The sequence below is a fragment of the Phalacrocorax carbo genome, chromosome 5, assembly GCF_963921805.1.
Source record: "Phalacrocorax carbo chromosome 5, bPhaCar2.1, whole genome shotgun sequence".
Lineage (NCBI taxonomy): Eukaryota > Metazoa > Chordata > Aves > Suliformes > Phalacrocoracidae > Phalacrocorax > Phalacrocorax carbo.
Window position 1 is genome coordinate 63,950,702 of NC_087517.1, and position 23,687 is coordinate 63,974,388.

At 39.7% G+C, this 23,687-nt stretch overlaps 1 protein-coding gene across 3 annotated transcripts; it reads right to left on the reverse strand.

Moving 5' to 3' along the window:
- Window positions 1-4,340: 4,340 nt before the first annotated feature.
- On the reverse strand, window positions 4,341-12,993 carry ARL14EP (ADP ribosylation factor like GTPase 14 effector protein). Of its 3 annotated transcripts, none has more exons than XM_064452822.1 (5): window positions 12,852-12,993; window positions 8,432-8,938; window positions 7,285-7,415; window positions 6,123-6,176; window positions 4,341-5,855 (listed from the first exon to the last, which is right to left on the reverse strand). In XM_064452822.1, the coding sequence occupies exons 2-5, from the start codon at window positions 8,852-8,854 to the stop codon at window positions 5,627-5,629; spliced, it is 837 nt and encodes a 278-aa protein (XP_064308892.1). In that variant the 5' UTR covers window positions 8,855-8,938; window positions 12,852-12,993; the 3' UTR covers window positions 4,341-5,626. The 3 variants fall into 3 exon arrangements, with proteins under 3 accessions (XP_064308892.1, XP_064308893.1, XP_064308894.1); XM_064452823.1 differs by lacking the exon at window positions 12,852-12,993 and adding an exon at window positions 12,131-12,266; XM_064452824.1 differs by lacking the exon at window positions 6,123-6,176 and having other exon boundaries at window positions 12,852-12,992.
- Between the last annotated feature and the right edge of the window lie 10,694 nt (window positions 12,994-23,687).

Genomic DNA, 23,687 nt, shown 5'->3' on the forward strand with positions numbered 1-23,687 from the left:
AGCTGAAGAGAAAACTTTTTCTCTTGAATGTATTTGGATTATCAGATACTCCTAGGAAAGGTTAACTAGGACAACAAATGCTAAATTTAGGAAGCTTACTTTGCTACTAAAGCAAGTCAGTAAAATCTGATTTTTCTACCTTTAAGCAAAGCAATTGTGTTAATGGAATAGATCTGTAGTCTTAATATGTGCATTAGATTATGGTGCTTGTTTCTTCTTTATCTGGGCTGGACTCTGGAGAACATACTTTCATCCTTACCTGCAGTTTTAGATGGTTTATGAGGCCTTAAGAACTATGAATTGATTAGGATCACAGTGATTTCTCTCTAGGAAGTTTTAAAGTTCTGATGGCTCTGGTGAGTGGCTCGCTTGGGATGCTTAGCTGGTGCTTGCTGGGACTATTTTGGGTTTTCTTATATATGTCAATTAATGTGGTCTGCTTTGTTGTATTAAATCAGTATCTAAAATGAACAATTTAAACTAGGTAGAGCAAGCAAAGTGCAAGAACAAATGGAAGAATAACAAGAAGAAAATTAGAATAGGACAGAAGAGAGTTGTTTTTACTTCTGGTTGCAGTCCTGGGCTCTGCATGGACACTAAATCGCTATTTACTCTCAGGAGATTATAGTAGATAGTGCTGTCACCTGCTGGTGAGATGGAGAACTGAGTTTATTGCACTCCTGTTAATATTGCCCTAACTAGAGCCTAGAAGGGCAGGTCATATAGTGTGCTATACAGATTTAATTTGCTGGTGAGTACACCAGCTGTGAAGGGCTGCCAAAGGAAGCTGGGGAAAGAGGAGAAGAATTAGGGCAATTTTCTCACTACTCTAGTAATAGTAGGAGACCCAGGGAGACTTTCCCATCCCCAGCTGCCCCTCTTGTCTTTCTCCACCCTGGCCTACCATAGTTTATATTAGGCTGCTTCTAGTTGCTACGGTAGCTACTTTGGTAATATACTGTCAGAATGTTTTGTTTGTCTGAGAAAGAGGACACGTGCAGTTCTCCAGCTGTGTATTGCACCCTGGCAGTGGCACCAGTGGGGGTGTCAGGAAGTCTCCTGTTTTTTTAATGAGTGCAGGACCCTGCTGTGAGTTGGTTTCTTGACTACCTGATACTGAATTTCTAAGGGAATCCTCAGGCAGAAGCTTTAAACCAAGGTTTTATAGTGAACACTGTAAGCTGTAAATATATCTATAAAGAATTGTGTTGATCTCCACTTACAGAACTAAGGTATTTGGGGTAAGGGGGTGGGTGAGAAGACTTTATGAAGGACCAAAAAGAAAATCCATTTCTCTGAAGTACTAATCTTGTGCTTGAGTCTGCTATATTTCAACCTCACAGATGCGAGTAATGCATCCCTTGTCTCGGGCTTGATTCCTGAATCTGTCCGATAATGAGACCCCCTCCGCTCAGGCGGCTGGGGATGCATCCCTAGGAGGGGTACCGGGGAGGTTCGCAGGAAGCTGATGCCCTCTGCTGGGCATGAGGAACTTCGACAGTGTAAACCCCTTCTTTCCGAGCAGGATAATGCGTTTTGAGGGGGGGGGGAACAACCCCAAAACCCTGCTAAAAGGGAACAGGCCAGTTTAATTGCAATCGTTCACAGCCCCTGCAATATTTAATATGTGCATTTCAAACTGCACTTAGATCAAGTGTAATTAGATTTGAAATCTAATTGCAGTGAATGGGTCTATGAATAGTTCTGGTTAAAGCTTCCACACTGGTAGATGCAACTTGTAATTCAAGATCTTTAAATACAAATATAATCCTTTTAATAAACTGTTCCTGTACTATTAGTAGGATTTAAAAGCAAGTATAACTTAAAGCTGGAGAGAGCTGTTTAGCCTGTTTAAATAACGTCATTAGTATGATATTGAATGGCTAGAAGTCAGCGTAAAGGTAAATAAAACTTTAAGAATGTTTGCTGAAGAATTACTGGGGAAACTTATTTGGATCATGAGGGACAAGCTACTGCATGTCTGTACATACTACATTCCACTGAGAAATCCATTGAAAAATGCTGAAACTCTGTATTTATTAAGACACAAATATGACCAAAAATGTGACACTAATTTTAATGGAAAGCAAAGTAATTGAAACTGGAAATTGTATGTTTATGCTTTTTCATGAAACTAGGAGAATGTGAAGGCTTTAATGCTGATTCAGCAAGTTGCTGCTGTTTCTATCACATAACAGGTGACAGATGTCCACCTGAGCGCTTAACCCGTGTAGCTATGTCACCGCAGGATTTCAGTGCGAGCTCGTGTGCCGTTGTCTGTTGGTCCGTTCTGGCTAATATAGGAACCACCTATGCAAAAAGGCTAAAACCGTTAAAACAGGTCTAAAATAATAAAAAAATCAGTTACCTTATCTGTTTTTTTTCCCTTGGAGGCTTTAATTCTGACTTCTGGATTTATAAAATCATGTTTTTGTGTAGGTCTGTCCACTTCCTGCTGTTTCTGATGTCTTGAATGGTCAGCCAAGAGGTTCAGAAGTTAGTCTCCTGATGTTAATTTCCAAGAGTTATGAACTTAATTAAAAGGAAACCAAATTCATGCTGTGTCTAAGGATAGGGTTATATTATCTCTCCCAAAGATAAATGCCTTCTAGTAGCATAGATGCCAAAAATGTTAATATAACACCTTCTCCAAGTTAATTACCTGACTGTACTACGTTGTTGTTTGAGTATTTACAATCTCTGAGTATTTAACAGAAAGCCCTCCCAGGGCACATTTTATCACTTTGAAAATTTCAACTCCACTAAGGAGGACAAAAAAAGAGAAACATCCTGTCTCAGGTATGACCCCAAACTTCTGTGGTAACTCTCACAAGATCCACCAAAGAATTCTCACTGGCTTTAGAAGATGTTAAATTTAACCATGTTCTAAACTTGATGTGAATTTTGCTGTGTGTGAGAAAGAAACCAAAGCAGTACTTAACACTGTGCTTAAGAGATCACAAATCTGGAGCTTCTGTTCACAAAACTCAAACTAATCCATGGGATATGTATTATTCACCAGATTCTTTTATTGTCATTAATTTTTGTTTTGAATATGTAAACTTTATCTAGGTATTAATTTTTGCCATTAACATCAAAAGGCAAGTTTTAACATGGTTACTAGGGTATACTTGCCGTTGGCTTTTCTCTTCAATGCACTGAGTTTAAAGCAATTGTTATACCTGGTTTATGAACTTTGGCATTTATGGAAAGTAGTCGTTTCCTTTGGTTATATTAAAAGAACATGCTGTTTAACAGGCTTAGCTGTAGAGTAATTCTGAAAGATGGGGAACTACATATGCTATTGGGAACAGTATGTAGTCACTTTTAGATGATGATAAAATAGTCTTGTATTACACTGATGGGATAAGTGTGTGGTTTTTTTATAAAAACATATAGAAAATGAGAAATTTGTAGCTGTAAGCATTTTAGATCTAGCAAGCTGGTAAAGTTTGACTTGCAACAATGTCTTGTAACACAAAAAAGATGAGGGGGACATGGAAGTCTATGAAAAAATACTATTGAGCCCTAAATATGTAAGCAGGATGTATGAACAACCAACACCCAAACCCCCTGTTTTACTGGGAAAAACCCCAAATGTCTCCTGTGTTTCTATAGCAATCAACAGTACCCAGCACAGCTTTTTAGCCAAGCAGCAGTCCTATGCATTATGTTCGGAAACAACTCGAGTACTTTATTTGGGAAAGTATCATTCCTAGTGAACCTGTAAAATGAGAGACACTATATGCTTTTTGGAGACTTAATGGAGGTGGAGAGATACAGTTCTAACAATGGGATGCTCTAGGCCACTTTACTGGCAGACTTGCACTTCAGTGAAATGCTTTAACAGCTACTGGATCCAAAGCCTGTCAACTTAAGTGGTACGTTATATTCATCAAACAGTTGGAAGCCTGTTAAGTTTGTTAACAATGGGTACTGCTGACTCTGGTCTAATTTACTAAATACATAAAAATTGTGAGATTGTACCAGCTTTTCCCTCTCAGTTTCATGGAGGTATCTATTTATATTTTCATCTAATTCAAAAGGTTGCTTAAGAGATGAAACAGTTCCAAACATGGATCAAGCCCACAAGATTAATTGCTCTGTAAGGATAAGCATGCTCTGTAGTCAACAAAGTAAAAAGTATTAAATGCCACTTGTGTGTAAGGGAAGCCATGGCTATCCCTCTGTGGTGGTGCTGTCTGGAAGAGTGTAAAGTGTGGTGCTCTCCCTAAATAAACTCATGTGATGGTTCATGTGACAAATGTGGCTGGAATTCAAGGCCAATAAGACAGACGTTCATTGGAAGAACAGTCAATGCTCTGACCAAAAAAAGTAAGTGTGTTTAATTTTGCAGCAGATTTAATAAAAATGTAGTATAAGTTGATACTTATACTTTACTAGGACCAGCAGATGTCAGTACGACTCAAAGCATGGCTTTGAATTTTAGCGAGGCAACCTTCCTGACACTTCTCAGAATGAAAATTATGTAAGTAAAATAGCAAGATTATAAAGCTTTATCAAATAAATCTTCAGAAATCAATCATTAACAGTATTCTGGAATAAATGTGACCTAACAGACATGCTAGTTTCCAAGTCTAAATACCTCAAAACCACAACAAATACTAAGGAGTATCAATGTTACTCAGATTTCAATATAAAGTGTTTTTTTAATAAAAGTTATATTGTAAAATTTTAATATTTTGAGAACAGATATTGCATCAACCAAATATAATTTCACTTTAACTGTGTTTTTTCTTGTAGTCTGGATACTCTTAATTTGGGAATAGACACTCAAATTAGTTTCAGCTGCATGTAAATATTTACCTTAAAAACAAGCAAAAAAAAAGGGGAGGGGACTGTTAAGTTCCCGTCCAGCTACATACTGATAAATGCAGCAAAATGACTTCAATTGTGTTACATAGAAACCAACAAAACAGTACAATAACTAAATACTTTAACATAATTTTTCAATGCCTTGACAATTTAATAGCACTTTAACAGTAAGGCTTGAATTCATAAGGAACAACCTCATCTCAATTCCCAGGTACTCACATGGGATCTGAACTCCTAAATGCCTTTGAATCCATTCAAGTGGACAGGGTTGAATTTATCAGAGGTAGCTGGGATAATCTACAGAAGATACAGCATTTGCTGTTGATCTTGGAGACACCTTTATTAATACTGCATGTATATTCACAGGGAACTTTTAGCATTCCACATAAAACAGATTAAAAACCCATGAAATCCTGAACTACAGAAGGAAAAATGAGGGATATGTGGAGACAGTACACCATACAAAACAGTATATGAAACTATGGTGAGTGGCTTAGGATATCTCACATGAAAATTTAGCATCTTATACTTAAATACAGTGAAATACTATTCAATGAGAACCTACTCAGATGACTAACAAGACTGAGTACAAGGTGGAACGAAGTGTGGAAAGACAGTAGTATGATTAAGAATATCTCCATAATCATACTGAAAATAAATGTGAAAGCAAGCGCATTAATCGTGTGGATCATGATAAATTCCAATGGCTTTCATTAAACCACTAAATGGTGAATGTGTGGTGTTTACTCAAAGCAAGGAATATACTCAGTATAAATGATGTGCATATACGCTAACCTACATGTTTATTTCTAATTATTTCTCCTCCTTCTATCTCAATTTGCTCATATAGCCACTTGCGGTCACAGCGACATTCAGCTCCACACTTGGTGGAGCTACACTTGGGACAAGCATAGAAACATCCCAGGCAATCTTCATCGAGACAGTCACACAGGTCCATTCCACTGTACAGCAGTAGACCCTGGCTATCGTAGACTTTACTCTTCGCTGGTATAACTTGCCTGTGTAATGAAAAACAGTAGTTATTTCCATGTTAAGAAATCCACCTATTTTGATGCCAAGCTGCTAACAGTTGTGGGCAGAAGTTTGCTTTCATCAGGTGTTCGTTTTAACACTCTATTAATTTAAAAGATGTATCCACGTTACAGTATCTGCACTATAGTGCTTCAGAAATAATTTCAAGAATGGGAAGTTTTTATTTCTTCAATAGCACACTTATTCAACCGCTTATGAATATTCTTAGGCATATGACGTAAACTTCAGATTACCTTTCAGATGATGTGAAATGATCCCTTAATTTACTCTTCCTTTGCAATGTGTAGCTGTAATTCAAAGGAGGTCATGTAGAATCATTTAGGTTGCACATATCCTAATTTAAAAGTACTTTTTAATGCTTTTATCATTACATCTCTGCAGCAGTACTATTTAACTGCAGAATCACAGAAAACCTCTGTTTGTAAGGGGCCTCTGGAAGTTACTTTGCCTGACCCTCTGTTCAAGGCCAGGTTGACGCCAGTTGGGTTGCTTAGGGCTGCATCTAGTTGAGTTCTGAATAGCTCCACTGTCAGATGCCTCAACATTTTTGATCCAATGTTTTACTACGTACATAGAAAAAGTTTTTCTAACAGAATATCAAAATTCCCCTGTTGCCACTTGTGCCCAAACTGAGTAGAAGAAACAAATGGAAAGAAAAAGGATGTGTGGTTTGTGAACAGCACGTCTAGTGTCTGTTTCTGTCTTGTAAAGTTAAACTTAGGCGGAGAGCAGGGGAAAGAAGGTATTAATGTGATCCTTCTTGCATGTTTTAACAAATACTGTATGACTAGTTAAACCTGGGGCTTCTGGCAATCTCCTCTTAGGACAAGATTGAATCGGTCCAAACTTTTAGTGGAAAATGACAGACAAAATTCAGCTGCATACACCCTTCCTCTGTAGAAAGCATGATTTTAAAATCAGTCACATTAGAAGGCTGTAATCTGTTACCTAGTGTTGTCTGACTTGGACACTAACTTCCTCTTTTAAAAGGAAGGTAAGGTGCTAACTTGCACTTTTGTTTATAAAGTGTAATTACTGAGTTTATTGAAAGATTGCTCCAATATTTTAAGTATAGTCTACTTGATCTTACTGTACTCAAATCGAGCCTATTATCAGAATTTTACATTATGCATAAATTAATAGCTTCATCTACAATCTGTGTAATAGCCACCCCTTACCAAATACTTGTTTGTATTCTAATTGCCTGAAACATGGACTGTATGCTAATGCTTTATCTTCTGTTTTGTTTATCTCAGTAATGACAGTGAGCTTTAACATCCTCAAAACCAAAAAAGCAATCCATAAAGATGCAAACGTGCATATAGAAAATGTTATAGTGTTACAGGGATACTGATGACCATCAAAGCTATTTTGTTTTGAAGGGAAATGGCTCACCTGTCTGAATTAAATGATGCAATTTTTGTTTGCAGTCTTCTTTTTTCCCTTTTACTGGTCTCAGGAGTGAATTCAGTCTGTCGTCCTGGATTAGCAAACTGTAGAGACTTTAAAGCCTTAGCTGTACGCCCCTGAAAAAAGACAGAATATCTCATTTAATTACAAATACAAACCTAAATCATTAAGAAAATGTCCAGTCAACCCAGGATACTGTAATAACTTAGGTAAATTTTTGAGCTGAACTGTAAGCACTGGATTTCCCAGGAGAAACAACTTCAGTCTGGAAACTTTTATACTGGAGAATTGTACCAGTCTCAAAACCCAACAATACAAGCTTTACAGTATCAGTTTTCATCAATGCTTTCAAATGTCACCCCCTATCAGTCTCCTAATCATACTGACATGTAATTGAAAAATACAGTTGGGCAACAGCCCCTGGGCTGACCAGGACAACAGCTCCTAGAAGGCAATTCTGCTTTGCCACAGGTCATATATGGATGAGTTCTTGCTGACTTGGTTGCCTACACTTCTACTGATTACCTGTATGCATCTTGAGCAATGCATCCAACAATGTATAAGCTGTATTCTAAACTTGGCACTTAAAGCATTACCCTCCCAGTTCATTACTGCCTCTGAACAAATGCCATGGCCTTCACAGCTCAGATGCACCACAATAGTACACTTAATTCACCTCAACATGCATTCACTTGGCAATGAACTGCTAGAGAAAGTGGAGTTTTCTTAAGCTGAAGAGACTGAATTAGAGATTTATCTCAACATCCTTAGAAGCAGCCTTTGCAGCGTTCAGTTTTAAGCACACAAGCTTGTTTTTTGCTAGGCTTGTGTAACAGCTTAAAATACCAGCAGCAGTCTGGTATTTACACAAACTTACGAGGTGTAGTCACCCTAATAAACACAATCATTTGAATTTAAAAGGCCATAATATTAAACTAGTGAAGATTATCTTTTTAAGGTCCTCCAAATGAAGGCTTAAATACAGTAAACTCCCACACCTCTAAAAGACTACACCTTTTCATATTTCTGTTAAAAAACTTAATTTCTTTATGTAGGACTTGTAAGAAGCCCAATTCCAATAGTTTGCAAAACTTGGGGGCGGTGGGCTGAGAAAACTGATCCATATACGTACATCTGAATCAAGTTTTCTTCTTTGGCGATCTTCAGATTCAACATCCACGCTTCCGTTTATTATCTGCATACATTTGGGACAAAGCTTCCAACCAGGTACAAACTGTCTTCCAAACTTGGCGCTTAGAAAAGCTGCGTCATCTAAGTCAATTGCACGTAAGTTTTTCTTTGATAGTTTTCTGTGTATATTAAAGGGATCGCAACATGATTTTTGTAAGTCTTCAAATCTTTCAATGTAAATCTTTGCATGGTGGAAGCAGATTGTATTGTTCTCTGAAAGGGTTATTCCAGTCCTAAGCTGAAGTAACAGTAGGTCAGAAGAAGATAGATCTTGCTTGGTCTTGAAGCCAGTGTGACGGGTAATATAGGTCTTATGGCATTCATTGGTAGCTTGAAGCTGAACTCCAACTGAACAAGGATCCATTTTACTTTAGCAGAACAATTTATTTCACTTATTTTGCCTAAAATCAGTTCTTTGAAGTCTTTAGTAGTTTCTATGAAGATCACCCTAGGGGAAGCATTACAATCAATCAGATTTGTGCTCCAAACCTGTAGCTGTAAGCTTGACAGACTAGGTTTAAGTATTTTAAAAAACATGTAAAGAAATTATAGCCTTCTAGTCTAGGTAAGACTAAAAACATTTAATTTAATTCTGGAATGAAACCATGCATCTTGTATGCCTTTCAGAGGCATTTTTTTCCCAACTGCAACAAGTATCAATTAAAAAATATTAGTAGTGTTACTTTCTCAAGAACAACCTGGGAGCAAGGTACGAGGTGATGAGTTGTTCAGACAGCGGCCTGCTCTGGTCATCAGTTTCCTGGGGCCCCACCTTTCTTGGCATGATCCCTGCTACTCAAGACCAGTTGTTAAGATGGCCTGCAGGAAGAGACTCCTGGTGGCTAAGCAGTTCACCCATCCTATTTCCAAGTAGTTTCTAGGAAAAAATGCTGCTGGAGGTTGGCTGCCCCGGCACTCTGGTGTCAGTTAGCAACTCACATCCAACACCGCTTTCCTGTGTGCTCTTTCCACGTATACCAGATGCAGGCCAAAACACAGCACCAACCTGAGCCTTTTCAAGAAACAGCCTGTGGTATACACATAGATCAGTGGTTCTAGATGTGTGCAGCTGTGGTCACGTGGCCTTTGCATGCAGCTCTCTCCAACTGAGTGCAATGTCTGTTTGATGTCAATACTGGGCAGTTATTTAAACACAAATACAGTCACCAAATACAAAGCCAGCTGCTGCAGAGCGATCTTGTACTCATGCCAAAGTTTGCTGTAAATCCAATGCTGGTCCTAAAACATCAGAGCCTGAGCCCACCTTGCTCTATTTTCTACTGCAATATAAAGGACAAATTTCTACCAAAAGAAAGGAATTAATTTGCTTTCAAAACCTCTGAGAACCTTCCTTACAATGAATACAACCTAAGAAGGTTCTTAATGGTCACCTACACACTATTCTGCAAAGACTAAGTCAGACAAATTAGAAAGCATAGTGTGCTGGTTTTGGTGGAGATAGAATTAAATTTCTTCACAGTAGCTTGTATGGGGCTATGTTTGGGATTTGCTGTGAAAATAGTGTTGATAACATGCTGATGTTTTAGGTACTGCTAAGCAGTGCTTACACAGCGTCAAGGCCTTTTCTGCTGCTCAGACTTGCCCCATTGGCAAGTAGGTTGGAGGTGCACAAAAAGGTGGGAGGGGGCACAGCTGACCCCAACTGACCAAAGGGATATTCCACACCATATGGTGTCATGCTCAGCAATAAAATCAGGGGAGGGAGGTTGCTGGGGGGGGGCTGCTACTCAGGGACTGGCTGGACATTGGTTGATGGTTAGCAACTGTTTCCACTTACATTGCTTGTTTTTCTTGGGTTTTATTTTCCTCTTTTTTCCTTTTCCTTACAATTTGAAAAAAAAAATCTTTTTTATTATTAAACTGTGTTTATTTCAACCCACAGATTTCTTTCTCACTTTTCCCTTTCCTATCCTCCCTCCCATCCCACTGCAGGGGAGTGAGTCAGCAGCTGTGCAGTGCTTAGCTGCCAGCTGGGGTCAAACCACAACACAGTTACTATTTGTGCTAACCACTGAACAGGGTAATATGGCTTTTTAATCAATAAAAGTGTCAGCCAATTGCATAACGCAAAAAGTCTGGGATGCTACTTTCAATAAAAAAAAAGCAAACAGCATCTCACACAACCTAATGACATGAAATGTGTAAGTTTATCCAATATACATAAATATGAACACAGAAGAGCAAAAGTTTAACAGAGACCAACGAGACGTTAACAGGCTTTTAAAAATTACTCTGAAAAGCCACTGCCTGGAGCATTTTTGCTGAAATCCTCAATTGTGACAACTGCGAATCAGTTACGCAACACATTTTCATATATTAAACTGTATGCACAGTGATTTAAAGGTCTTGCATAGGACATGATGCTATTGTCTAGTGATTTAACTGATCCAAGCATATAAGATATGCTGGGCTATATTCAGGCCCGTAATATTGTTTTGAAGTCTAATTTTATACCTGATTCAAGACAGAACTGAGTATACCTCAACAATTACTTTTCTCAGCCTATAGTTAAGAATGCTCACCTTTCACATTTAAATTAACGCAAGAATAATAGAGGCACAAAGATTCCTGAATATAGAGGCACAATGTTATAAACACCCGAGTTTGCAAAAAAATAGGGTGTGTATTTCATTCTGAAAATAAAGCAAACTTGTTTCTGTTTTTTGCAAGTTATCTGAAAATAGAAAGACTTAAATATTCTAATACTTAACACTGATTTCTCAGGTCAAAACCTAAATCCTGTATTTTAAACACTAAAACTAGTCCAGTCCTAAATTGCTCTTAACTCTTCTTCACTGAAGTTGCTGTATTCTAAGTTAACTAAGCCCTCTCCTGCAGTTCTGACCCTGCACGGCTTTTCAGATCTGCACTGTATTATGCAAATAAGGAATAAAGTGTAGGTATCAGTGAGGTTTAAAAAAAAATCTTATTCTCAGTGCCTGCTAAGCACTGACAGTGCTCTGTTATGTTTTACTACACAAAAGTTGCAGTGCCTTCACCTATTTATGAACTTTTACTGTGGCACAGATATTTAATAATTTTTATTTTCCCTCTTTCTTTTAAGGACCATCTGTCAAACTTTACCATTCTAGTAGAACAGCTACACTCAAAACTTATCTTTCTTCCATAAAGGTGCACAAAGTTTGTCTTTCAAACTGAGGTAACTGGAACTGTGTGATCAAAGCTCACTGCAGCTGAGTTAACATTTTAACAGCAATTTAGCTAATACCAAATAATTCAAAGAAATCTGTTGCAGCTAAGCACCAAGCTTGCTTCAAATGCTAGTGTGTGTACTTTTTATTCCTCCTGAGATGGGGGGTGGGGGTATCAATAAGGAAGCACACTAGGTCAATACAAGACTAATGATCTGAATTTTCAAAATTTCCATATGCATTAGAAGTCAGAACTCTTGGAAGACGTTCTGCTTAAAAAAATATCTTATTCTTTATAAAACAGAAAATAATTATTACACTGCTATCTTTGGCAGGCATCTCTTTTGACAGACAGCTACGCTACCAGAAATATGCTATATTAAACAGAGGGAAAGCATATCAAGTGTACCACCACAGTCTGTTCGAATGATAGTGTGCTCATGACATAACTTAGGCAGCTCATCCACCTGGTTTGTTAGAACTCCCGGTAGAGGCTTCAGAGGCATTTCTTCCCTCCTCCCCTTGGGAGGAATATGCGGTTTTTTTGCCTTTGATTTCTCTTTGGTGGAAATAGGAAGGAGCTTCAAAAACCAACTACTTAAATGAAGGCCTGTATTCTCACCTGTGAAATCATGAATTACCGTTTACTGCAACAAACACAATAACCTAAAGCAGAAGACAGCGACAAGCAAAGCGCTCGTGCAGGATAAGCCTGCCGCGTTAGCGCAGATTCAGCAAGTGTTTTCTAGCTTCTTGCTGCAGACAGAAACAAAGGATGGAGGAAACTATAGTTGAGGCTGGCAGCGCCGGGTTGTACGTGGAAGGGAACGAACAGTCGTGAGATTGCAGCTGGGAGCCCGTGTCACAACACGGTATGCTGGATGCTCAGCAGCGGCGCGGCACAGCCGACCCCCGTCCAAACGGCAACAGCCGCTGGGCAGGGCTGCCTGGCCGCACCGTGCGCTGGCTCGCTCCCGCCGCGGGCACTAGCCCTCCCTCCGAAAGGCCCGCTTGCCTGGGCGGAGGGCACGGCGGGCCCGCCCCGGGCTGGGCGGGCGCCACCGGCAAGGGAAGGGCTGGGCTCGGCGCGGCTCCCACCCCGCCCCGCCGCCGCGGCCCCTCGCCTCGCACCGTCCGTCCCGCTGCCGGCCCCGCGACCCCTCGGGCGGCGGGAGGGTCCCCCGGTACCTTAACGCCGGCTTTCAGCGGCCGTTCACCGCCAGCTCACCACAGAGCGGCGCTTCTCCCTGGGGACGGGGAACGGCAACACCCGCCGCCCGCCACGGAGGGGGAGGGCTGCGGCTGTCACGTGGCCTGGCGCACGCTCGTTCCGTGCGCGACGTGCGGCGCCGCGGGGTGCCGCTGACGGCGCGCATGCGCTGCGAGCGCCCAGGGGAGGCGGGGCTGAGGCGGCAGCGCTCTGTACCTCAGCGGGGCGGGTGGGAGGTGAGGCGGGAAACGCGGCTGTCCTCGGTCGCTGCGGGGGAAGGCCCGGGGGACACCGGCTTCGGGGGCTGTTTCGCGTGTCGCGGAGGGCCGGGGCGGTACCAGGCGAGTGAAGTGCCGGCCGTCAGGCAGCCCCGGGCTGCCGCACGTGGGAATTGGCCGAGCCAGCGGCGGCACGTCAGGCTTCGCGTCGGAGCCGAAGCTGTGCGAACCCTCTCCGCCCCCGGCGAAGGGCGGTGGGAGGCAGGGCCCTGCCGGCGGGGCGGTGCTGCGCGGGGCGCGGTGAGGAGACCTGCCTTGTGAGAATAGGGAGGGCTCTCGGTGTGCTCGCGTTGTCCCGAAAAGCGGGTTCGTTCGCCCGGTGTGCGGAACGCCAAAATGCACGCAGACCGGCGGCATGTTATTATTTTCATTTGTGCGCAAGGATGGGCGCTGCGGTAACCCCGCCGCAGCTGCCACCTCGCACCCAGACACCACCAGGTGTTCGCAAGAGTTCAATGTGTCAGTCATAGCTGATATTCCCGCCCCGCAGCTGATCATTGGTTAGTTTCCTTATCACGTCATCCTAAGGGTGCCACTCCCTTTAAATTTACCACGCATGCTCAGAGCGTAAGGGGCTTATTTGAGGAGGGTGTTTTCCGGCCTATGAGCGTGATTTTTAGTATTGTAATGAGGCTAGTTCAGCTGAAGGACGCTTAGTTCTTATCAACATCCCAATTAGTTGTTCTCCTTGACTATACACTTTATCACCCAGTTCTCAGCGTCTTCTGAGGTGGGATGCTCCCCTCTATCACTCTCCCTCAGCTCTCGTCAAGGATAGTGTCATAAAACAAATACCTCCCTATCTCTCAGCTCCCTTCTGTGACCGCCAAAATCTGTTTTGCAAGGCTTATGTGGTTCATTGTTATTGCTTAGCAGAACATTCAGTTTTCTTCAGGGTATCACTCAGACTAGGGCAGTCACAGGGATAATTATTTTCCCCCCAGGTTCCTTGCAACACTGTTACCTCCTCCTGCCCCACAGTCAGTGCTACTGAAGCTGTTATTTATTTTAAATAAAAATCTCGAAAATCTGTTGCTTCATTTAGTTAAAAATAAAACCAAACAGTTTCTTGGTCACTAGAATGTCTCAAAAGTCTGTTACTTAGGGTTTTTTTTCTTTTTTTCTTTTTTTTTTTATTCTGTAATTTTTTCAGGACAATGGGTCTTCCTAGGGAGGAGGTATGAAATTTTGACTATTACTCGTTTGTTCTATGGCTAGACAGTGACACACCCCCTACTTTTTCCTGGAGGTTTTTTTTTTGAATGATAATGATAATAAATAAAACACAGATGCCTTAATAAGTGCCTTAAGTTTGTAATATTGATAAAAGAAAGCCTTAAATTACCACTTATGCTTATAGAATATTTTTGTTGGTTTATGAGAAAAAAGTGCTGGATAAGAGTATTTTCCTTCTGTTTCTGTCAGGTTGCTCTCCTTCCAGACTGGGTTCAACCTGGATTTTTTGAGAGGGTGTGACCCCTGTTCCCGAACCTCTTCAAAGGCAGGATAGCCTTTTGAAAACATTGCCCTTCTTTTAAATGAGATGTGACATGCAGACTTGTTAGGCACTGGGCTGCTCTGCCTGTGTCGCTCCTGTCCTGCCCAATAACTGCCTTTTGCTGAGTATGACACAATGAGACAGAAAAGATCTGTGAGATCATCTGCTCTATGTTTCTGCCCACTTGGAGCTATTGACCATAGTACATCAGTATATCACAGCCCGATAACATTAGCAACAAATTAAGGCCACCCAGTTAGTCATGCTAGAGGCTTAATTCTCCCTCCCCAATCATTTATAACTAAATAATTACCAACTGGCTTTCCAGCAGATTTTTCAGTGGATGGTAATAGTGAGAAAGCTGAATTATAGTCAGAGCAAATACAGAAAGGCATGGTATGAACCTAAACCTATAATGAGCCATAGAAACTAATATTAGTAACAGAGTAGTGAGTAATCACTAATCACTCATTACTTGAGGCTTGACACAGCTGATAGATAGTGTGATAACAGGTGACACCTCTTTCTAAACAAATAAATGATTTTGGGACTGAGCTAGGGTAATGGTTAGTTCAATAGAAGCCAGTCTTGATTCACCATAAATATTTGGGTGTAAATCTCAGTGGTTAAAGTTGTGATTCAATCAGCTTTTGGGCCTGGTTTCATTGGAAGCATTCTTAAGCTGAAGCTATGTCAGAATCTTGGATTTGGCAAATACTAGCCAAGCTCAAAAGAAACTAAATTTACCTTAAAGGGCAGAATGGTTGGCTTGAAATATGTAACCAACTTAAGCTAAAAAAGTTAAAAATACACAAATTCCTTGAGGCCTAGGAGTAGTTTCTTATGGCTCTGCTATATTTTGCCATTAGAAAAAAAATCTTGTTATAATGAAGTACTGAAGCCAACTGGGCACAAATGTTAGAAACAGTACCAAAGATCCAATGCAGCAAAATGGGGGACTTTCTCTTGCCGTCTGTTATTCAGAGTAGCCTTTGTCCGCACTGGTAAAGAGATCAGCAAAAGGATATTTTCAGGTAGGAATGTGATTTTGAAATTGTCTGTATCCCTTTAAAATGCCAGATTATAAATCAGGACGTCTTTTCATCTAACGTTTTGCAAGAATGTTGAAGAACATAGTTGTCTGAAAATAATTAAAAGCCTGTGGAGGTGAGAAATAATTTTATACTTGCTTCAGGAGATACCCAGGATTCTAAAGCACAGGAATATAAAACTTTAATCTTAATGTGACAGTTACAGCATGGAGGCTGTGCCATTTTCTGTTTGTCCACCCAATCATTAAAGAAAGCGATTAAATTCCATATATATTGCTTAAGTCATACATTGGCTCAATGATGACAGAGAGACTACGAAGTGCTATCATTCAAGGAGGGTTCAGTAAGGCTTCCTCTGCTGACTTGTACTGCTTAGCATGAAACGGGTGGAATTAATGAAGGGGAATAATTCATGAGAGGAGATATTTGAGATACAGGTTGTGACATCAATTTGTATTAAATAAACATAGGAAGAGCAGTGAGGTGCGTGTATTTGCTTTTTCAGTGTTAGTGTCAATCTGTGAGGCTGATTGTATAGGGCTAGATACAGGTTTTGGGTTATCTGGGTGTTAACTTGTAACAAGTCTGCCATCCATGGATTTAGACTGTTTTTGGTTGAGCACATTATCTTTTATTGTTATAAATGGAGCTGTGCCTTAAGGAGGGAGAAGTTTGGGGTTTAGAGTAAAAGGATTCTAGATATGGAAGCAAAAGGTAACAGGATCATGAGACTAGATGTGGTAAAAATATTCTCATATATTTTGATAATACTGGGCTGGAATTTAAATTTGTTTCTCTGCCGATGCAGCTTGACTCCATATGCCATTTTCATGCATAAGTGCATCTGAACACTGTCAAAGCTTGTGCTGCAAAGGAATATATATGCCAAGGTAGTTTTTAATAGATTTCATGTTGAAGAGTAGTAGAAGTCATAGTCATTGAATCCCGTTTTGGTCTGCTTGCTAAGTTTCAGTGATTAGTGTGTGCCTCAGTTCACTCTCATGTAAAATTAAATAAAGTAGTACTGACCTATATAATCACTTAAAAATTCCTATGTCTTTCTATCACCCCAATTTTCCAGAATTTGAAGCAGTGATGGATTTGTTACTGACCTGCGAAACTTTAGGATAGACTCAGAAGGGTGATATTAACACTGTATTCAATACAGTAAAAATTCCAGGTAGCTCAGCTCAATTTCAAAGATAATCAAGCAAAACTTTTACAGGAGAGGAGTACCTGAGAAAGCACAAAAAGCAAGATTTTGGTAATATTTCTGCCAAGAGCACTATCTGGGTTTTAAGTTTTTCATAACTTTACCTGTCCCACGAACAGCGTTGTTTTAAGAGGTACAGTGTATCCAGAGAAAACTTGCAGAAATTCAGTTTAGCTACCTAATATCCAGGCTGTCCTAGAAACCAGAAAAATGCTGGTAAGGGTTAGAGAAGTGATTTAATTTCTTCTTCAATCTAAGCAAGTTTGAGGATGCTGTTAAACTGTTTTTTATTAAAGTGAAACAATAAGATACAAAAGGATCTGTACTAGTGGAGTATTGCATGAAGTGTCTCTTTTAAACGTAAGTGTTAAATGAAAATGAAATTTGCTTATTATTATATTTGGCATATTTGATAAGAAAAAAAGCACCTAATTAAGGTTATATATTTTTGTTACAACCAGAGATCCTATTTCTTTTCTTTGAAGCTTTTAGGCAAACAGCTCCCTGTGTCCAGCTCCTAGCAAATGTGCTGGAATGCTAAGTAGGCATAGATGTTGTCTGTTCTGAGTTTTTTTATGATTTTCTTGTGAAGTATTATCATGTGCTCTTTCAGAAATAAAGTCAGAGGTAAAGAGAGCAATTGTAGCAGGGAAAGAGGAAGGAAAAAGCTGACAGTTTTGCTAGGGAGCATTTAGGCATAAATGGAAAAAAGAAAACCTTTACTATCAAGGAGTACCCCAGTAAATTCAGTGTGAAGAGGCAAAATTCTGTGTGAGGTGCAGTTCAGAACCTTTGATGCTACTTAAGAAGTAGGAAGACTCAAGGCAGAAAGGGGAGCTGTATCAGTTGAAAGGGTTGTTGAGAATTACTAGGCTCTTGTTAAAAAAAAAAAAGACTTGATCAGAGAAAGCAGGTGACGAATCTGGATTAAATCCTAAAATGCATTTGGAAGCTGTCACTCTTCTTACACCTTGTATACTCCCTTATGCTATGGGGATCCCCAGCTCAGGGGACGACTTCTGTGACTGATCATTACAGTCTGGGAGTAAGAGCCTGTTCAAATATTGCTTGTGGAATAAAAACATTAGTTTATGGAAGGATGAAGGAAGAGGACTTTGGAGAATTTATTATGTTGCCATTAGACTTATGTTGTCCAACTAATTTTTTTTTCTTTTGTGTTGCCATTTGTTAAGTTGTCTTGCCTTCACCCTTTACAAGGACCTCCAGTTTCCTTTGAATGACACCTAAATAAATACATTTTATTACAAGCGTGGGTAAGTGTTCATGTCACGCTTTTGCCCACACAAACTCAAATACAAGCATAAAGACATTAACTAAACAATAAACAGAGTTGTAAATAAGTAGCCCACATAAGTTTTACCTCATAAAAAAATGCAATGCCAAGTGCTGCATATTATTTAAGAGTCAGGAACTAATGACTTCTCACCAACAGAACTGTTTCTTTCACATTAAATCTTAAAGTTGCCAAAAGTTGGGATATCACCATAAAGCTAATGGTTTTAAAAAAACACTTAAAAGGTACTTTGGGATATTTTGTAACATGATAATAACTTTTATTTTCTAAGATATGGATGTAAAAGCATGCATATACACTCTTAAATAACTTTCTGGCCTGGTTGTGGTTTGTTTTTATTTTAATTTGACAATGTTAGAAAGATTATGGATTATTTTCAAAATTTGCATTCAAATTTTAACCCACAAATGTTGAACATTTGGATGCTTATCACACTGCATTTTTTGAGTAATATATTTCTATCCTGCCAGGCTGAAAAAAACCTAAAAATCCCCTCAACACTTTGATTCTCACTGTGTCACAATAAGAATCATCTGCTTTACTGGCATCTGACTTTGGGATACCCCTTTGGGAATCTTTTGCCCTTTCCAGGCTGATTTCTTGATAGCCTTTATAAATTTATTGACTGGAACATTCTGTCTGTCTGCTCAGTGAGATCTTTCTTTTTTGTGTGTTGAGCAGGATTTTGGCTGCTACTTCCAATCTGCTCCTCTTGTTTGAGCAACTTCACAGATGATGTAGCATCACCCCGTTGCTATACTGTGTTCTTTGCTTCAGGGCTGAAGAGAACGTGCTTAGAAACATGGATGTCTGCTGTCCTTTGGAACCGGTGCAGTGTCTCTCTGCCAGGTTTGTATCTCATTAGAAAGCCCCAGTAGACAGCATTTGTGTCTCAGATGGTGCTGATTTTTGGGAGAAGTTTTCTTTACCCATCTGTAAAGATACTGATTTTATTTCTCATTCAGAAAGCAGGGACACTAGTTTTTGCTGTTATTAAAAGTAATCTGATTCAACCTCTTTCTAGTCTTTTAGAGAGCAACTAATATTTGCACAGACCTAAGACCAGTTAATGCTTACTCACTGGTAACAGGTTCTGGTGTTCAAGGAATTTAGGATTTGACCTTTGCTAAGAAAAGTGTCCTCTTCATGCTTGGTTTGATGGAAAATGAAGGTTGTTAATCTGACAGTAGGCAAATCAAATACAAATGGGGAAGCGACTGTTTTTGCATTGGTGTGTGCTCAAGCATTTATCTTTTTCCTTTTTCCTAATGCACCCTGGTGTCCAAGGATGCAAACAGCAGATACTGAGTACATGCCTGTGAGTGGGCACTGAGTTTGAATGTAAGCATGGGTTTATGGGTCATGCATCTGAGGAAGCCTTGTATGATTGTTTTCTATTATATAGCAGGACTTGATTCGTGGTTATTTTACATTTCTTCTATGCTGTCTGCCACAGAAAGCAAGCTCTAAGGCTGTCTTAATTGAACACTGAAGTTGAGGAGAAGAAATGGACAGATCAGCATTCAGGTCTAGGATTGTTGGTTGTGTAGCTGCCACCAGCTATTGACATGGGCTGTGGTTAAGTCCTAATTTTGGAAAACTTATCCAGCACAGATTGCTAGCAGTTATTATTAGCCATATCCTGGAAACTCTTGTGTATATTGTCTGCAAAAGGAGAAATTTTCCTGTGATATTTTTACTAAAGGAAAACTTTTACTCTGTCGACATGGCTATACTGGCATAACAGTGTTTCTGGGTAGCTGACACATACTATAGTTTAGAAGGATGTTTTCCAGAGCAAATCACATGTATCTTAACAGTCAGCAGTTTGTTATGTTATTGAGGAGGTCCTAAACAATATCGTTTAGAGAAGTTGAATGACTTGCTGAAATCCTGAAGCAGTTCAGTAGCAAAGTAAGAATAGCACCTAGCAAGTCTCAGTGTAGACTTATGTCCCTGAGAGCACCTGTGCAAGGTTTTATTGGTGCAGTTCTACTGGTATAATGCATATGGGAAACATATTTTAGTATAGCCTGTTGCTTTAGTGAGGCCCTGCTGCAAGAGTACCTTTGCTTGCTGGTCCTAACACATCAATTCTACCACACTTCCCCAGTTACACTCATGGAACAGCGAGTCCTGAAATGCTTGTGACAAGGAATGTCAGAAACTGACTCTTATGTTTGACTATCAAGTGGGTTGCAAAACTTCTTATTGAACATAAAGCCTTGCTATTAAAGTGGTCAGTGTGGCTGGGTACATATATAAACCAAAAAGAAATGTATCTCTGAGCTTAGATTTTTTTTCAGTCCTCTTCTGTTACAGGGATTGGGCTCCACACAAAATTCTGTAGCTGTATCCTTCAGTTCTACAGCATTCTGCTCCATGACTCACTGTACATAAAACTTTTCTATCAACTGTAGCTGTGGGAATCGTCATGTTTTATCACTAGAGAGTGATTTTTTTTTTTTTCCTTAAAGTGTGGGAGACAGTTACATTGTCCAGCAGTTTTATAGCCTTGTGACAAACTGCTGACCTAAAACTGCACTGTTTGCCCCCTGGATTTCATGCATCATTATGTATTTGGAGAGAAGATGGTGCATTTGTCTGCAACTGGAAGGTCTGTTAGCAGGTACCAGCAAATACTGAAAAGAGTCAGAGTCTAAACGTAGTGGCTGTTAACTTCCAAAAACTAATGTAAAACCATCACATATTGTATTAGGCAGTGTTATTTTAAAAATGTTCAAGCAATCAGATTTTGTAATTTTTTTATCCTCTGTCATTTTGAAAAGTAAAACAGGAAAACTTCTGATAAATGATGGGAGAAAATGCAAGCGTTTCCTACTCCCCCCAAAAAACCACAACAAAACATGTCAAAGTCATACTGATGCTATTGCTTATTATGCTGGAACAAACCAATTTATGGGTCAGTCAATCTACAGTGAATCAAGAATGCTGTACAGTAGTTTATAATTACGGCAACAGTTTTCTTTATAGCTTGTATTGATTCCAAGTAACATACTTAAGAGAGGACACCTCAGCTTCCTGAGGCAAGGACAAAAGAAAGCTATTACCACCTGAAAAGGTGAAACTATTCTAAAGATGACCTAGAAGTGTCTTAGTTTTGACAGTAATTATAAGCTTTTATTTTTCAAATCAAATTTTCATCTTATGTATTTATTGAAAGCTAGAGAACAAGAAAGATGGTGATACAATGCAACATGCAGTTAAAATTTCTTTATGGAGGGAGGAGGGATTAGTGTTGTATACTTCATCGAGCCTTCTTGTTTCTGAAGGTTTTTTAGTATCATTCCAGTGCCAACTTTGTAGCTGAGGGGAAGAGGAAGGTCCTTGTGATTAGGGCCTCTAAGTGAGTCACTACATGCCCACAAAGAACAGAGGGAAGACTCTGTGAGTGTATCTAACCTCTGGTTCCTGGGATCAGCTGGAGTCTGCTTTAGACCCATGGTGCAGGCTCAGTAGTGAGGTGCTTTGAGGTTCCAGGGTTCCAAAGTAATTATTTTTTTTAACTACATCAGAGCACCTCCTAGAATATCCTCAAATGGCTTGTTAAGGCAGCTCATACCACGAGCTGGGTTTACTTATTCATGTCTTAACATTATTTTCTTTTCATTGCCAATTTCAAATGCTCTTTTTAAGTTTTTTTCCCTGGGAAAGTTGCATACTAGCTTCACAATAATGACCTGCTATCATTTTATCTGTAATGGTTTTTTCCTGTCAGTCTTGGAGGTAGTTGTAGCGTGTAAGTTTGCTGTTTGATTTCTGACAAAATTCTGCTTTTCCCCAATAATATTTCTGATATAAGCATTCCTTGTGTTCTTCTAAGAAATCTTTGTCACTATCATACCTCAAAGGTTTTGTTTCTTGTGTCAGTAATGTGAATTTACTACGATCTATAAACATACTTACTGTGGAAAAATAAATTATTCACCATTTAAATCAATTTATGTTTGGAGAGTCTACAGTTTTCCTGAACTTTTATAGTTAGTAAGTTGTTTAGGACTTTTTCTTCTGTTTCTTACTTCAGAACAGCTTCCTGTCATTCTTAGACAATTGAATTGCTTCGTACTGTCTTGTTTATTCATGCTTTGATTGTTAGTACGAATTTTTTTATTAAGTCAGCGTACTGCGTTAATGGTCTCTTTATGTAAGATAGTCAGTGTTGCTGTGCGACTAAGGATAGAATATGCTCTTATCTCTTCCAGTCAGCAGCAAGATATTTAATCTCTTCCTTTTGGTGGTAGAGTCTTCTTTTAAATTCACTGAGATTTTTGTAGTTACTGAGCTACCCAGCCTCCCCCAACCTGATTATGTTAGGAGGTATCACGTGCTTTTGCATAGTCGATAAAAACATGCTCAGTGGTGACTGAAATCCTAGGGAAATCGTGATTTCATGATGTCATGGGGTTAATTCTGCTGCTGAAGTTTGCTTCATGCAGTCCTGAAGTACAAAGAACAGCTCTGATACCAGGAGTAATACCATTGCATCAAGACTCCAGATTCTTGTCTTTAGCATGTATCCAGTCAGCTATACATCATTGCATGTTTCCCATAGTAACACAGTTGCTAATTGCTTTGAACAAATCTGGTATTTTCCCAGATTTTATTTTCAAAGGAGCAGGTGTCTATTTTCTTTTACGCAGTTAATATCTGCCTCTTATTTTCATTTCTTGTGTATGGCATTTTAAGTAGTTCTGATGAGGCCATATCACATCTTTACTGTTTGGGCAGAGCTGCCATACTGTCAGAGTGCCACTGTAGAATCACATCTTTGTTGAACATTTGCTCTCAAATTATACTTCAGAAATTTTTGTCATAGGCTGTTGGTTCACGGTGTTTGTTTCTCTGAGACTTCTGAAGAGCAGAGCTAAGAAAGGGCAATAGCTGATGAATCATTTTAAAAGTTTGGTAAGCAAGATACTCTCCCTATTCCCAACACTTAGAGCCTCCTCTACATGTAGGTGATAAATGGACTACCTGAATGCTGAAGTTGACACATTATATACAGATGCTAGAGGGTCTCATCTATACATCCAAGAATGTTCTCCAATGTGCTTGGTGTGGTCTCTGGTTGTCCAGACCAAGGGACCTGCTGGAACGTGTGACAGTTCTTACCATGTCTGGGTTTGTCTGAAAGAGAAGAACGGGATGGTGTTTGCCTGTGCAGTCAGGATCTGGAAGCTGGGAAGTGCTCGCAGAGCCCATGGTTGTGCTTAAAGAAATATGGATAGGACTTAGTTACAAAGTATTTATACTCACATAGTGACACTAACTGTGAAGTAGGCTAATGAAAAGACTTCTCAGGCTTATGGAGAAGGGAGTTAAAAGGTTGATATTTCAGACATTTGAAACTAATATTATCCTTTCTACATGCTTTGTTTTGTTTTGTTTTCCTGTCTTTATTGGCCTCCAGCTATAGGAGACAAACATTTGGGCCATT

What these genes read in the sequence shown, in the direction of transcription:
- ARL14EP (XM_064452822.1), bottom strand. Translation starts at nt 8,854, where the DNA reads ATGGATCCTTGTTCAGTTGGAGTTCAGCTTCAAGCTACCAATGAATGC. An exon ending in GCATCATTTAATTCAGACAG is followed by an intron (nt 6,177 to 7,284) that starts GTGAGCCATTTC and finishes TTTGAATTACAG; the next exon opens with CTACACATTGCAAAGGAAGA. An exon ending in CATTTCACATCATCTGAAAG is followed by an intron (nt 5,856 to 6,122) that starts GTAATCTGAAGT and finishes TTCATTACACAG; the next exon opens with GCAAGTTATACCAGCGAAGA.